This window comes from Erpetoichthys calabaricus, chromosome 17 (genome assembly GCF_900747795.2).
Source record: "Erpetoichthys calabaricus chromosome 17, fErpCal1.3, whole genome shotgun sequence".
Lineage (NCBI taxonomy): Eukaryota > Metazoa > Chordata > Cladistia > Polypteriformes > Polypteridae > Erpetoichthys > Erpetoichthys calabaricus.
The window spans coordinates 28,256,000-28,271,998 of NC_041410.2; the positions used below are offsets into that span (position 1 = coordinate 28,256,000).

The following is a 15,999-nucleotide window of genomic DNA, read 5'->3' on the forward strand; positions in this document are numbered from 1 at the left end:
CACTACCATTGTCCCCAGATGTGTGCTCTCGCTTGAAAATCATGTCTAGCCCCATAAGGCTAATGACAATAAAACCTCCATTTGGCTGAATCCCTTTTTATGGTTCAGTCATAATGACTCTTTTCTGCACTGGAAGACAGGGACCACTCCTGGAAAGGATGCCAGCTGACCAAAACATTGACTCATATGCAGACACTCTTTGTCTCTCTCATAAAGCAATTTAGATTTGACAGTCATCTAACCTGCATGTTATTGGGATTTGGAAGGAAAACCAGAGTACCAACATAGACAAGGGAGAATGTTCAGATCTCGCCAAGAAGGTGAATTGGGATGTCTGAAGGCCGCATGAGCTACAAGTCAGCCATCATAAGCAGCACTCCACCAGACGATCAAATATTCATAATGAATTCCTACAGCTAAAGGGGACTCAAGAAGGTGAACTAAAAAAATGTGCATTCTTGCTCTTAAGTCAGAATCATTTCAGTGAGCAGCTCTGCTTTATTAAATATTCATAATTCAAATGCACAGAACAGCAGCCCCATGTTTAACTCTTGGAGGACTGGTTTCGGTCTAAATTATGGCTGTGTAACTGAAGAGACTGATTTCAAGCTGAAAGCAGGGTCCTTCAAAGTAGCTACACTAGCTGGGCAACTTGCACTCCTCTAGTTGTTTTTTGATTCTTCAGCAATGGTGGAGAAGAGGGGCAGACAATAAAGGAACTCCATCCCAGAAAATAAGAATCCACCCCATTAAGGATACCATGGGGCAAAGAAAGTTAGTAGAAGAGAACGTCCTTCAAGATACGAAGAGTACATTTAAAGACCAAAGTTTGCAGCTGTAGCCTCTATTTTGGTACACCTTAGGCAACGGTGACAGAACCCATGAGTGAGACAGACACTGAGTATGATAACAGGTGGTCCAGCCAGGCAGCACCACTAGATAGGAGGGCAATCAAGAAGCAGATTTTGTAAATGGATCATTTCAACGACAACAAAGCCAAAAACATACTGAGTGATACTGGGTCATCATATCCTAATTAGCCATAACTTGATTCACCTTTAGAGACAGGAAGTATTTGCAAGAATATGAATGATGTTTTCACAACAGGTAATGGGGGTCCTGTCTACCATTGGTGGTAGTCAAAAAGCCAGCAGCAGGTGAGCAAGGCGCCTTGCAATGGCAGAGTCTGAGATGCAACCTTTACAGACTCAAAAATTGGGAGAGAAAGCGCCAGGCAAGAAAAACTGAGACAAACGAATATACACAGGCAAGGTGTAGGAGGAATGCTGAGAGTGCACATAAGACAAGAGATATCAAATATTTTAAAAAGTATGGTATTACTGACTATAAAGTTCTACATTCTTGGAAAATAAACACGGAAAATAAAGCAACAACTGCTGGCCTATGTGAAGCAAATTTTAAAAAGGATTTAGCAGTTGCCAACCGCTCTGCCAAAAAAAAAAAAGGATTCCACTATGCTACTTAAATGAATCTCCTACAGCTGTGCTATACCATCTAAGATGGGTTGAAATCTAAATAATCAACGTAGACCTCATTGTTAACATTTGCAGCATATCATGCAATGCATATGTCTCTGTTATATGCCATTTTATATGATACTAATAAAATCAATGTGAATGTTTTGATGTGCCATCTGTTAAAAAGACAACTGCAATGCCTATGTCTCTGTTATGTACCAATTGGCATGGGATTTGTAAAAGTAGTGTTAATGTTTGTGATGGGCCATCTGTTGGAATGACAACTGCAATTCCTATGTCTCTGTTATATGCCAATTGGCATGGGATTTGTAAAAGTAGTGTTAATGTTTGTGATGGGCCATCTGTTGGAATGACAACTGCAATTCGTATGTCTGTTATATGCCAATTGGCATGGAATTTTGTAAAAGTAGTGTTAATGTTTGTGGTGGGCCATCTGTTGGAATGACAACTGCAATTCCTATGTCTCTGTTATATGCTAGTTGGCATGGGATTTGTAAAAGTAGTGTTAATGTTTGTGATGGGCCATCTGTTGGAATAACAAATGCAATGCATTTTATTACTAAAAATGTTTGACGCACTATCTGTTGGAATGACAGAGACATAGCAACCGGATGTACACTCAGATATTTATCTTTGTGATAAGGTGGATAAAGGGTTGTTTTTTTCTCCCCTAAGTTTTTAAAAGCCAAAAATATAATGTAACTATTTGAATATTCAAGAAATATGAATAACATTACCTACCCTTGAAAGAAATAAAAATTCTGTAATAAGTAAATTAGGGATCACTTTACCGTTTCAAATTCTGCTTGAGAGATGGCCATTTTTACGTGTATTTTTTCAGTATTTTCATTCTTTACACGTTTTTTTACACGGTGCTCTTTAAATGACCACAAAGATGTGCGCTGGTCGTGAAGGAGTCGCCTGTGACGGGATGACAGTCCTCCAACAAACTTCACACACACGGAAATATTTCAAAAATAAAAATATTAATTTGATGAAGTAAATCAAAAACGAACAGTGCTTCAGTAACTTTACATCAATCCATCCATTTTCCATACCCACATATTCAGAGCAGGAGCCAAACCAATCAAGCAATAAGGGGCAGGTTTTTTGTCATTTCAGTATCATTAATGGAACTTGTGTACTTTATCATAATTTCAAAGTTTTAAACGAGTTTTTGTAAATGGGATTTTGGTTGTATTGCAGCTTTATATCATGAGCAATGTATGTGTGACTAGGGACATGAGTGAGACATTCTAGTGAGACAGAAACAAATGAATGTATTTGTTACGGTTCGTCTGCCCATAAGCCTCAATGACACACCCGGACCCCGCATTCTTGCACTTTGTCTGCTCTAAGATGCCACAAAAAGAAGCCAACATGTGGAAGTAAGAAGTGCAACTTGAAAAAGGAAGAGCGGCCAAACGATTGATGAACTCCTTATTTGTAAAAGTGTCCCCGTATCGATCCTTCTTGCTTGTCCATGTACTAAGCAGTCGGTGTAGTTGGTTTCGTGCCGTTTCGTACCATAGCCGTCGTTTCCAGCACAGACCTGTTACCGTAAGTAACTGACCCCTGGACTTTAGGCTACTCCGGAAGGGGCGCCTGATGACTTACAGTCCTGAATGAAGCTGAAGCAGGAGCAGTGGGGCTGCGCAGGGTGCAGGGTCACTGACTGGTCTTCTCACTTTTCTGTTGCGGGAATGGCGTCCCGTCCACCACTCGCTCTTACATCATAGCTCGGAGCGAACAAAGCGAACTCAGAAGAGGGATGGAAACTGACCGGGTGTGTTTCGGTGTAGGGGTGAATGAGTCCACCCTTCTCTTTCGTCGTCCTTCGATCAGGATGTTCATCATAGCTATTATTTATTTATTGATTTTTAGGCGTGGAGGTGGGGAGTAAGTTCCATTAAGCGTTTAGGGAACGCGTGTTCTAGATACGCTATTTAATAAGATTTTAATTTTACAGCCTAACATTAACCCACTTTTTCTCTTAACCACCTTTAAAAAGCAGTATTTTGTAAATGAAAAATCGTTGACGTTAATAGTTTAATTTTTGCACTTTGTTATTTCTTCGTCACCCAGGTCGACGATATTTTGTTAAACTCTGGATGTATTAAATGAACAAAAAATGAAAACACTGCAGTAGAAAACAGAAGAACCAGGACAAGGTTTTTCAAAAGGCAATAAAAGCATAGAACGAATGTATTTAATATGCAAAGCCCAGGTAGTGCGATGTGCTCAAAGGCACATCTCTGCGGTCGTATGAACTATAAGCGCTATAAAAGTCGGCTCTGAAAGATCAACATGCCTTGTACGCCAGTGATTAATGTACAGAATGTGTACACTTGATCGCTAATCTGATCGAGCAGGTGTTTTTAAATGGCCGATTATTTAACAATTCGTGAAGTTTGTTCATTCAATGCGGACAGCTTGCAGCTACTCTTCAGTTCAAAGCCGCCTCTGTTCATTGACGCCTTGCACTCTTGTTTTGCGTAGTTTGTGTAGCGTTAAGCCCTTCGCTAATATTCATATGTTTTAAACCATTTTCAGTTGTTGTGTTGTTGTTTTTCGTAGATTTAGTTTGACAAAGCATAATTTCATTCTGGGAAGGATTTTCAGCATGTGAAATTTGTTCTTTGGGATTTGAAAAGATTATTAATATGTGAGTAAAAACAGAAATCTTTAATATCTGGCAGACGCAGGACACAACAGATTAATGAAAAAACCTGAACTTAACCCGAGTTATTGTATGCAGCAACAGTGGGTTTAAAATCGCCAATTCATTGGTATTTTGGAGACTTTTGTAATCATATCTGTTTATTGGAGACTGTTACGGATCTAAATAAATTGTGGTTCTTTCTGGAATCTTCTGGATGGTTCTTTTGGGAAACAAGACTGGTGCTCCCATAACATCACTGAGAAGAAACACTTTATTTGTAGGAGACGTCGCATTACAACACACACCGCAAATCACCTTTAGTGTTACATTTCTAGTGTTAGTGCTTTGACTTCTGAGAGTTGTTTTTTCATACCTTACACCAGACAGTGTTGATTCATTTCCGAATAAAGTGTTATTTTACAGTGTGATTAAAACACACTTTCACAGTGTGAGGTACACTTCCAGAAGTCCTACGTTTGGTCGGCTCTCCTGACTGCAATGGCGGCTTCTCCCACGTGTATGGAAGAGGTAGGCCTACCATAGTAAGTTGTTAGTGTACTGATTTGTATTTTGATATTTTAATGTAAAGTAAATTTACTGTAGTTAATATTTTAGTCAAAACTATGTACAGTATATTTGTTAATACTGAGTTAAGACGTTTTCGTACAATTGTCGCATTGGATGTTATTTTAAAAAATATTTTTGAACGAAGATGACATTTTTAGTAAACGTTTAACCATAACGTAATTTTAAGATGCCAAGTCGAAATTGCATCAGTAATAATCAGCATTATTATTTTTCACAGTGCGCATAATTGTATTTTTTCTTAATTAGTTGTACAAACGAAGACGCCATATTGCGGGAAAACGCGCTTTTTGTCATATAATATTTTGTTAAATAAAAGGTGTGAAGTTAAAATATGTCTCTAGTGTGGTGAAATGTAAGAAATTTTCTTGCTTACATATACAAATACATCGCTCATCAGTTCTCCTGGAATGCGAGTTTGGAAATAGATCATAATTTATTCAGATATATAAAACAGTGTCATCTCTATCATTTTATTTCCTAGTACTACAGATATTTAAGGCAACTATTAAATGTTATTTCTACACTAGAGAGTGACATATGTAGCACCTAGAAGTGTTAATGCCACACTAATGCCACAACAAATCGAAATCATATTATGTGATAGCATCTGCTGTTAACTTCTACTCCGTACTTCTAAAATGTTTATTTTTATACTGTATTGAGGATTTGTTCTGTTCTGTGTACTGCATTGTATTGTATTGACCCCCTTCTTTTGGACACCCACTGCACGGCCAACCTACCTGGAAAGGGGTCTCTCTTCGGACTGCCTTTCCTAAGGTTTCTTCCATTTTTTCCTTACAAGGGTTTTTTTGGGAGTTTTTCCTTGTCTTCTTAGAGAGTCAAGGCTGGGGGGCTGTCAAGAGGCAGGCCTGTTAAAACCCATTGTGGCACTTCTTGTGTGATTTTGGGCTTTACAAAAATAAATTGTATTGTATTGTACTAAGTAGTGTAATTTCTTAACTCGGTAAGTAAATAGATTTACAATAAAAGATTGCTATTTCTACACCACACAGTGTTCAAAAAGTTACACTTTAATGGTATGGAAAATGCTACTACTGTATTTCTAAAGTGTTCATTTTACACTTTCCAGTGTGGCGCCAAATGTACACTGGAAAAATGTAAAATTTTACACCCATATATGATTGATTTATATGTTGATTTAGCACTAATTGATTTGCTGTGCAGAGGGTATTAAACAGAAGAAACCGACACGAAGTCAAACGCATATTTACATATAAATACAGTGCAAGTAATCATATGTTGTATACTGTACATGATATGATAACACAACAATGCTAACCCAGAAATAACCAACATAAATATCAGCAAGGATAGCAACACCTTCGAGCAAACGTCATAAAATGCAGGGCGACGATACAGTAATAAAATTATCAGTTATTGTCTAATTAATATTTTGTATTCACTTTTCTTGCGCACAATGTAAAAATTATTATCTAAATGAGACTGTTTTATGATTCTTGTTGTGGGTTTAATTTAGTTTTAGAACAATGCATTAAGTGCAACAATTTATTATTTTTAAATCATATGAACAGATTTTAGGCAACTGGACTGCATTTTATGTTCTGCATTACGAGCCCACCCGGCAGCCCTGTTGGTCTATCCGATTTTTAGTTTAAATTGGAGACCAAGGACAAAGCAATACGAAAATTATAAAATCAAAGAAATACTTAATAAGATGGAATGTGTGCGTTTTAAAAGTACAAATGTTACAAAACAATAATGTAAACTGACTTTCTAGAGAGAAAAATAATTTTGTCGATCAATACAATTTAACCAGAAGCTACAAATGAATTGCCGTAATTCCAGTGTTTATGGAAGGAATGATTCTTAACAAGGAAACACCAAAAATGAGCTGACTTTCTATAACGTTTAGCTAATTATGTGTTGAGCAGAAACCGATTTGAATAGATTTCTTTAAAATGCTGCATTTCATGCACCTCCTAATTCATTCACGCGTTCTGAAATAATTGCCTAAATGAACGGATTCTGTAAGAACTGGTCGCGTTCATTTTTCTTTTGACGGCCTTGTTTAGCGTTTCTTTGTAGGATATTGGTCAGCTTTTTCAGATCCGAATTTGCGAAATAATCGGGTAGTATAAAAAATCTGCGCATTTGCTCCAACTGTTGTCAGTACTTTTAAGTTAGGTGGCTTGTCTTGACGCACGCGATTCAAAAATCATTTTAACCGGACTTTCAGTGGTCAGCGTTGCGTTAATTTCAATGTGCTTTGCGCCCAGGGGTCTTTTTTTAGAGCCCCGTGTAAAAGATGACAAGACACACAAGAGTTCGTCTTCTGTATCGGATGCAGCACGGTACTTAACTTTATTTTAGTTGACCATTTTCTGTTCCCTTATGCCGATTCTCTTCGCCTACCAAGCCAAACTCGTTTACCGCCGGACAGTTTTTTGGAGTGACCGCCAAAGCGCATTAAAGCAACCTCGTGGGCGCGCAGCGCAGGCAGGTGACGCCTCGGCGCTATCGATTTAACGGTTTACACGATTATCCGGGCACCAAGGTGAACTAAATAAATTATTAAAAATGCACAATAATGGACGGCGTGTGAACACACTTATAATACTAGGAAATTTACATTATCACATATCCTCACAAAATGTTTAGATATGTCTATGTCTTTAAACACTTTTTTATTTACGGTGCAAGCAGAATGCAGAAATATTTCCAGTTTGCACGGCTTTTAAACCTGGAACTAAGAAACTTTTTTGTTTTCGTTTATTCGGATATAACTCCTCAAACAGGAAAAAAGAATCCTCGATTAGCTAAAATAGGTTAATTTTGAACAATTGTTTCCCTTATATTTATAAATTCCAATACACCGTGCAATTATATTACGCCGATAATGTAGAGGCGCGCGGGTCCTCCTTACGTCAGCATTACTTTAGAAGTACGGCATGCCAAATGATTAAAGATTAAACAAAAAAAAAGTTGGAGGGACTACTCAACTGGCCCACCCTGGACGTTTCCATGGCAATTGTGATGCATTTTAGAAAGGGGTGGGACTAGCTCCAGCTGCGTCCCATCGCAGACGTCACGGCAATAGATTTTTTTCTTTAATTGAATTGATCGGCAATTTGAAAAGCAGAAGGAGTGAAGACAACGGCGGCAAGCCCTCAACACTGGAGATATTTTTACCCCCTCAATTGGCGTTTAATTGACACAAGCTTGATGTAAAGGATCAAGAGGATAAAGCCTCTTCTTTTCCCTTCTTTCACCTTCACAGTGCACCTTTCCACTTTGTCACTTTTTCCTTTTTTTTTTTTCTTCTGTATGCGTTTCTGGGATACATAAAGCACTGTTATCACTTGTGCACCCTTTTTCACGAAACAGCACTAAAGTTCTTTTTTTCCCTCTCGTGGAACTTCAATTATACATTTAATTAAAAGGAAAAAAAGCAGGCAAGGATTTTTTTTTTTTTTTTTTTTTTTTTGACGGAAAGTACCGAGAAGTCGCGATGAGTAATATCAAGTCTGACGCTGAGCCAAGCAACAGCGTTGAAGAAGAGGTAAGGATAGGCTGCTTCTTTATTGGGCGTCTCAAGAAAACTCCAGGAGGTGCTTTCACCTGGGAATGTCACACTCCTGTCATCTTCGTAATCTTTTACAACTGCATTGTAGACCACTGTAATATCCCGATATTGCCGCTTCGCTCCACGAAGCTGTGCTCCGCTTGTCCGGGTGTTTTGGTTGTTTCTTGTTCTCCTTTTTCTTTAAGTTGGACCGCTCGCCCTGCAAAACGCGTCGCTTTGGGAGGCAGATGTGCTTTCGGAGTTCGTGTGAGTAAAATTAACGATCCCCGGCAACTCCACCCGGCTGGATTCATGCCTTGTGCGCGACAGTTTCGGGGTATTGTTGGGTTCGATGCTGCCCAGTAATTCAACAGTAGGGTCGGTAACTGGAAACATCCGAAGGGTCGAGCTTCAATGAGTGACGCAACTGCTTAATGCTCCAGTTAGTCAAAGTCTGCAAAACTGACGGTGTTGGACGAAACCTAATTCTCGATAGCAGCTGCCCAAAAGAGGCTTCAATCGATTTTATTTGTCGTTTTTTTTTGACGTGTGTTTTGTCGTGGAAGTTTCTGCATTTGGGCTTTTATTGGTTTGCTGTTCTTCGGCTTTACGGGGAACATTGCTGCGTTTTATTCGGTCGAACGATGGTGGTTGGTTGGGGGCTCAAGACGCAACCCTCTTTAAAAATTTTGTCCTGGACAGATGCACAGCATGGGTTGGAAATTACAAGCCATTTAACTTGGGTACCTTCATTTCAGCGGACTAGATTAAGATTCCCGAACTGTGTATTTGTGCGTTTTTTGTCTTTTTAAACCAGTGTAGTATATTATTTCTATACATCTGTTTTCAGTTTATCTGAGATGGAAGGAGCCCTGCTCTCTAAGCTTAGTTTCTGCCTACTGTACTCCTTTGTCAAGCAATGGTTCTATAAGGAACAACCATAACTTTTAAAAATTTCATTGAGAAGATTTCTTTGTATGTGAAGTTGGTTCTTTTGTGCTTTAACTTCCTAAGACAAAACATTGCTAGGCTACCTAGCAGGGCACTGATTAATAAGATCTGGACTTGGCCTGTGTTGTATGCAGCAAGAGTCCTTTTAAAATGGGGACCCATCAGTTTTTAACATTTTGATGTTTATGAAACCCTGTTAAAGGTGTAAATGTTCTTTCTGGAGCCTTCACTTGGATGGGTCTTTTGGGAACCAAAAATGGTTCCCCTATGCTATTGCTCTGGAGAACACCTCTGGCGTGCGCCAACTACAAAGGTGGATGTCCATATTAATGGCCTTGTGAGTGAAAAGAGTCTGAGTGAGCTTGTGAAGATCTTTAAACTTTAAGAAGCCTGTATGTCTCCTAAAGTTTCAAACTAGCAATTGTTGGCCCTTGGCATCCATTACTCATAGCAGACTGAATATTTCATCAGTTTTAAGAACGCTTTCAATGCCACCACTGTAAAATTTCCCAATTTAAATGATCTCCACAGGGATGTTGACAGTCAAGGCCAATATGCACCCCTTTGGGCCCATATGAAGTTTATGGAGCTATGGATTTTGATATTGTTTCCAGGTAGGCCATATACTCTGCCCTTAGAAATAAAGGTGCCAGAGTGGTTCTACAGAGTGATGCCATAGAGCACAGGTGGGCAGATTCAGTCCTGGAGGGCCACAGTGGTTGCAGATTTTTGTTTCAACCCAGTTGCTTAAACAATCCTTGTCAATTATTTAATTTCATGGCTTGCTAGTGCTTTAACTCTGCCATGTCAAGTCATTCTCGTATCCTAGATTTTTTTTTTTTTTTTTTTTCCCCCTTTCTAAGGATATCATCCAAATGATTTGAAGTCTAAAACGGACGAGTTATTCTCAGTGCTTCGCTTTTTTCTCTTCACTTTCAAGTATTTAATTAAACCCAATGGTGCATAATAAATACACACAAGGTGTAAATGGAAACAAGCTAAATGGAGAAATTCTGGTTTCTTTTGTTGTTTGCATCTTATTGCTAATAAGGAGCAATTAAAAACCAAGGCTACAGCTGTTTAAGACTAAAGAGCAATAAGGGTTCAAAATCTTAACGAGTGAAACTAAAGTGATTCTTGAGCAATAAGTGCTTCTTATTAAGCAGCAGGATTGGAGCAAAAACCTGCAGCCACTGCGGCCCTCCAGGACTGAATCTGCCCACCCCTGCCATAGAGGAACCAGTTTTTGGTTCACAAATCTATCCATATGAGGGATACAGACCTAAATAAAGGGTTCTTTCTGGAACACTCCATATACAGTGAATTGGCACAAATCGATGGTAACAGATTTCTGAAATAGATAGATAGATAGATACTTTATTAATCCCAATGGGAAATTCACATGCCAATGTCATGATTTTTAAAGGACTCTCCCTGCATACATCCAGTAAATCTCAAAACAGAGTGGCAGCTTCATATGCAAAGAACACATACCAGAATAAAATGGCGCTGGGTCAAGCAACGGAGCTATGAAGAACCACAGTGCCATTAAGGAAACATTTCAAGAGTGTAGCTGAGGCCCAAATTCCCTTGATGGAGCGAAGGTCAAGAATGCTGTGTTGGGATGTCCTCCATCCTGTTATATAGAATGTTGAGCTGTGCTTTTGTGGTTGGCTCATTGGTTCTCGGTGTTCAGTCCTGGGGGGCTCCTGTGCCCAGTAGTTCTTGTCCCATCCCATTTCTTCTCTTAAATGGACTCCTACTCTAATTAAGCAAACTTATTTCCAGTTTTTGTGTTTTTACGTACCTGGCAATTACAATCTGGTTATGCTGTGTTTTTTACTGAATGAAGGAGGAGTTGGTGTTAGATGGAGGAGAACTCCTATTCTTTTTTCAATATTTAAAGTTCTGGATCTTTAGAGAATTATTTCCTAATAACGCTGAAATCTCTACTCCTTTCTGACTCCTTTTTGTGTTGGTGTCCGCTCTGCTTCTCACTTAATTCCATGTATTCTGATGCAGTTAAAGCAAACGCCACACAAGGTGAATTTAAAGTGAGCCTTTACACTTAAAACATTTTAAGAGTTCTGTATCTTAAGTGTGTTGCAGCACTTGCCTAAATCCACAATAAAAGGGGGAATGGGTCTGCTAATTGAACAATGAGATCAACTAAAGGTAACACAGATTGATTGGAGGAGGGTGGGCTTGCAACCACAGGGGGCCTCAGAACTGAATGCTGAGAACCACAGGGTTAGATCATAAAACTGACAGATTAACCTACGGGACTTCATGATTCACTGTAGGGCCGCCGCTGCTGCCTATTTATGGTAACTTAATACAAGCTGTGAATTTGCATTTTTGTGCCTTTTCGCAAGGCTTTTGAAGGAAATTGTTGAACAGAAATTTACCCACAAATTTGTTTTGCTGAATGTAAGTGGTTTGAACTGGAGAATTCGCACTCCAACTACACAGTAAAAACTGAACTGCAAAACAAGTGCTTGTGCCTTGCCTTAAACCATAAAAGGCCATACCAATTTTTCCAAGTCCGTATTTGGATGGATCGCCCTACGGCGCTGCTGGGGTCTCAGCCATTCGATGAAATGTGTTGTGTGAGTGTTAGGTCAGCTTGCTGATCCAAACTTGCAGGAATGGGAGTGATGTCTGTGGAGGTCTGCATGTGTGGTATAACTAGGCCATGTGGAGAGAAAATGGTCAAATGTCACACATCACGACACCAGTGCATTCACACATTGTCGGCCTTGGTTTTCTGCTTTTCTTACTACTACCCTACCCAATGTGTTTGGCGTTTTGCTTCGTGTCTTATTCGGCAATGCCACTGCTTTTTTTAAATATATATTCATTCCTAGTGTTTGTGCATACTTTAGTTCATGGCATTCCTTGCACACTTTCTCAAGGTCACTTTCTATGGGCTATACAGCATTTAGCCAGCTGTAAGTACACGAGGGTGCGGAGTTCTCTACAGGCTGCACTCCCTCAGTAGTTGGCGGTCTAAACACGGTTTGCAAATCTAATGTTTACGCCCCAGTTCCTTTTACTTGATGTCTCCAGTTGTCTTTTCCTCCTTACACTTGCTCTCTTGCATGTGTTGATTTATTCATAATGCAATCTGGGGTAATGGCTTTTATAAGCTTTTACTTCAGCAAGTGTTTGTTGACCAGTTTACAGTATGGTGAAATGAATTTGTGTTGAGCACATGGTCCCCTGCAGATGGCCTGGAAGGAGGCAGTACTGGGCCACTCCACCAATCTGTTGACCACTCCATCCTAGATATATCAGCATTTCATTACATTTTCAAACACACCCTCCAAGCCTAGCTGGTAAAGTGCCAGTCTAACCCCGAAAGAACCAAAAAGTGGTGCAGGGTCTGCTTCTGAAGTTGATCCACTTCAGTTTGCATATAGGGCAATTCGTTCAATGGAGGGTGCAGTTAATGTCTCCATTACATTCTTTAGCACCTGGACTTGCTTAACACCTATGTAAGGGTCTTATGGATTTCTGCTCAGCCTTCAATACCATTGTTCCGAAATGGCTTCAGAGTAAAATCCTCGTTGGGTGTAGCCTATGGTGTCTGCCAGTGAATTAAAAGCTCCTTGACCGTAGTGAGAAGTAGTTAAATGACACCTTTTATTTGCTAAATAAAGAGATTACAATATGCGAGCTTTCGAGGCAACTCGTTCTTGTCTTAGGAAAGATGTTTGGCTGAAGAAGGGGCCTGAGTTGCCTCAAAAGCTTGCATATTGTAATTTTTTTGTTCTCACTACATTCATAATGGCTAACACAATACAACACCCTAGTACTACAAGCTTCTTGACCAGTAAGAAGCAATATGTGAAACTGGGCTCTTGTTTGTCAGATCCAATGTCAATTAGCATATGTTCCCCCAAGGCTATTCTTTCACCCCCTCCTGTTTTTTCATTTTATGCACAGGATTATAGATCCATGGGCAAATCCTGTAAAAATCCTAAAGTTTGCAAATAACGCAACCGTAATGGGTCTCGTTTCTGATAAGGACGTGTCTTCCTATCAAAGAGAGTCCAATTCAAATAAAATATACGCAGATTTTCGTCCAGTGAGTATTTTGCGTTGCGCGTTCGCCTCGCTGTCTCGTCAGATGTCGATGCCATTCTAGATGTTTACTTGATACTACTCACGTCAACGCAGGGATTCAATGTCCTGTCATTTCTCCTAGCAAAGAGAGTCTACCTATAACCTAATGACAAGTTTTGTAGACTTTACAGCTGATGATCTCCCTCAACCCTGTGTGTTGACAGAAGTCCACATCTGTCTTAAGAGTTAAAGTGGAAATGAGGAATGATTTCCACTGACCAGTCACTAACTGTCCACCTTTGCAAATTAATGGGCAGACTGTCTGTGGTCCAGTCATTTTATATTCCAGGGGGTCCACTTTCCCTAATATGTTAAAATGGGTCAAGCACAACACCTCCATCGAAAGCCACTGGCTTAAGAAGCTTGGCTTATCAAGGTGTATATTGTGGTGTGTGTGGTGAACCTTCATCAGTTTGGTTTCTTTCTGCCTGCCTCCTCACTTTCTAAGACTGTTGCAGCAAATTTGTTCTGAGAAAATCCTTGACTGTTTCCCAACATTAAAAGATCTGTTCATTGCCAAAGCTAACAAGATAGATTCTTTATTAATCCCAGGGGGACATTCACATACTCCAGCAGCAGCATACTGATACAAAAAAACAATATTAAAGATTGATAACAATGCAGGTAAAAACGGACAATAACTTTGTATAATGTTAACATCCACCCCCCTGGGTGGAACTGAAGAGTCGCATAGTTTGGGGGAGGAACGATCTTCTCAGTCTGTCAGTGGAGCAGGACAACAAAGCGAACAGGAAAGATTGCAGCTGACCATACACACCCCAGCAGCCATCTCCTAAAGTGCCATCACAGAGGAGGCACAGGTCTATTGCAACCTGAACTACACGCCATCTCCACTGCCTCCAATTATTTGGATCCTAAAACTTGCATTGGGTTACTGCTGTTTTTTACAACATAACTGGGCTGGTTGTTTGTAAATACTGTCCCTGTTATCTGTATTTTTGAATAGGTTTTTCTAACGAAGTTTTGAAAGGTTTTTTTGTTCAGGAAATTTTGTATATTGGTTTGCAGTGTCCGGTTAATGGTGGGTTGAAATTGTTTTCTCTTGAGTTGGTTATGTCCTTGCATTCCATGTTTTGCACCTAACCAAAGTCAATTCTGGTGTGTTTCACATGTTGGCAAAAAAGGGATTCTGATTCTGAATTTTCTGCCTCAGATGTTTTTCTGTGAGGTATTGGTTTTTAGTGAACAATGTAGTTTTGAGAAGATTTTATGGCACAAAAAAAATTCTGAAGCATATTTCATACTGAAAAGCGGTGTTTGTTAGTTGAGGTACAAATAACCCAATATCCAGTGTTTGCTACACACACTGTTTGCCTTCCATCAGTTTCCTTCAGAATGGCCAGCAATTTATTTAGGTTAGCTGCATTTTTATTGTCCTGAAGAGTGTATTTCGGTAAAAATACATTTTAAACGCCACCAAAGTTGGGTTGATCCATCCATAGCCTTCACCAGGTAAAGCATGTACTGAATTCAGGAAGCACTTTAAGATTCCCACAACTGAGCTAGTCGTAGAGTTGAAGCAGAAAGCTTGACCTTTAGGAGTTGCCTGGATAAGAATGGGACAGCTTTATTGTTGGCTAAACAGATGAGCTTGTTGGACTGAATGTTCTACTGAGACAAGTTATTGGGTTTTTAGGGTTATTTGAGATGGAAACTGGAGTGAGGCTGTTAGTCATTCCACTGTGGAACACCATCATAGGACTACTGCATAAGGTTGTGGAGGCCTACAAAATGACTTTTTTTATAAATTTTAAAACTGTGTAATCCCGTCCTAAAGTGTAAATGATTGTGAATTTATTTTCTCCAATAGGGTTTTTTCTTTTAATATCTTTCAAATTGGATATGAGAGCAATTATGTTGCTGTATTCTAAAATCTATAAAGAACACCTCCAATCTGAGAGGAGGTATGTTTTGCACACCAGAGTCTTTCTCCAGGTTGGTGAGGGCTTTATTCCCATATCCCAAAGAAGTGTCTAAGACTGACTGTGAGTTGGCCCTGTACAGCCAAAGAGGTGGCTTTGTCTTGATCCTGTGAGATCGGTGCCCTGTTAAGTTGGTACGAAGATAGGCACCTGCTCCCTAAGACCCTGATTAAGTACAGAACCATATACTGTACTGTAAGCAAACTCTTCTGCAGTTCCTAGTAACGCACGTCATCACTCTAGCCATTCTAATCAAAGTTGAAGTGCTTTTTCCATTAATGCTTAACTGGCTGTGATTCACATGTGTTCAATTATTAAATTGCTAGCATAGCACAATACCCGTTTATTAAAACTGGCTTAATGGTACAATTTGCAAGTCGGTCTGCTTCATGTTGTGTATTTATTAACCTCTGCTCACCGGGTATGCCTTGCATCCCTACTTTGTGTCTTGTTGCTTTTCTTTGTCAGACTTTTGACTCCTGTTGTGAACACTGGCCGATTATCATACTCCGGCCACTTGCCTTTCATAAGACAGTTTGTGGATGCCAGATGACATTACACCAGGATATGGACATTAGGCGCTCTAGATATAGCGATGGAGGGTACTAGTAGGTTTATTAACTCTGAATCCTTCACTTTCAGTATGAAAGTGATGGTGCCGGTCTGTCATCTATATCGACTGTT

At 39.6% G+C, this 15,999-nt stretch overlaps 1 protein-coding gene across 1 annotated transcript in view; it reads left to right on the forward strand.

Moving 5' to 3' along the window:
• Window positions 1-7,891: 7,891 nt before the first annotated feature.
• The window catches only part of LOC114667706 (RNA-binding protein with multiple splicing 2-like), a 43,301-nt gene continuing 35,193 nt past the window's right edge, over window positions 7,892-15,999 (forward strand). The window contains exon 1 of the mRNA XM_028823117.2: window positions 7,892-8,290. Within this exon, the coding sequence (XP_028678950.1) occupies window positions 8,240-8,290 (51 nt within the window). The 5' untranslated portion in view covers window positions 7,892-8,239. The remainder of the gene's footprint in view (window positions 8,291-15,999) is intronic.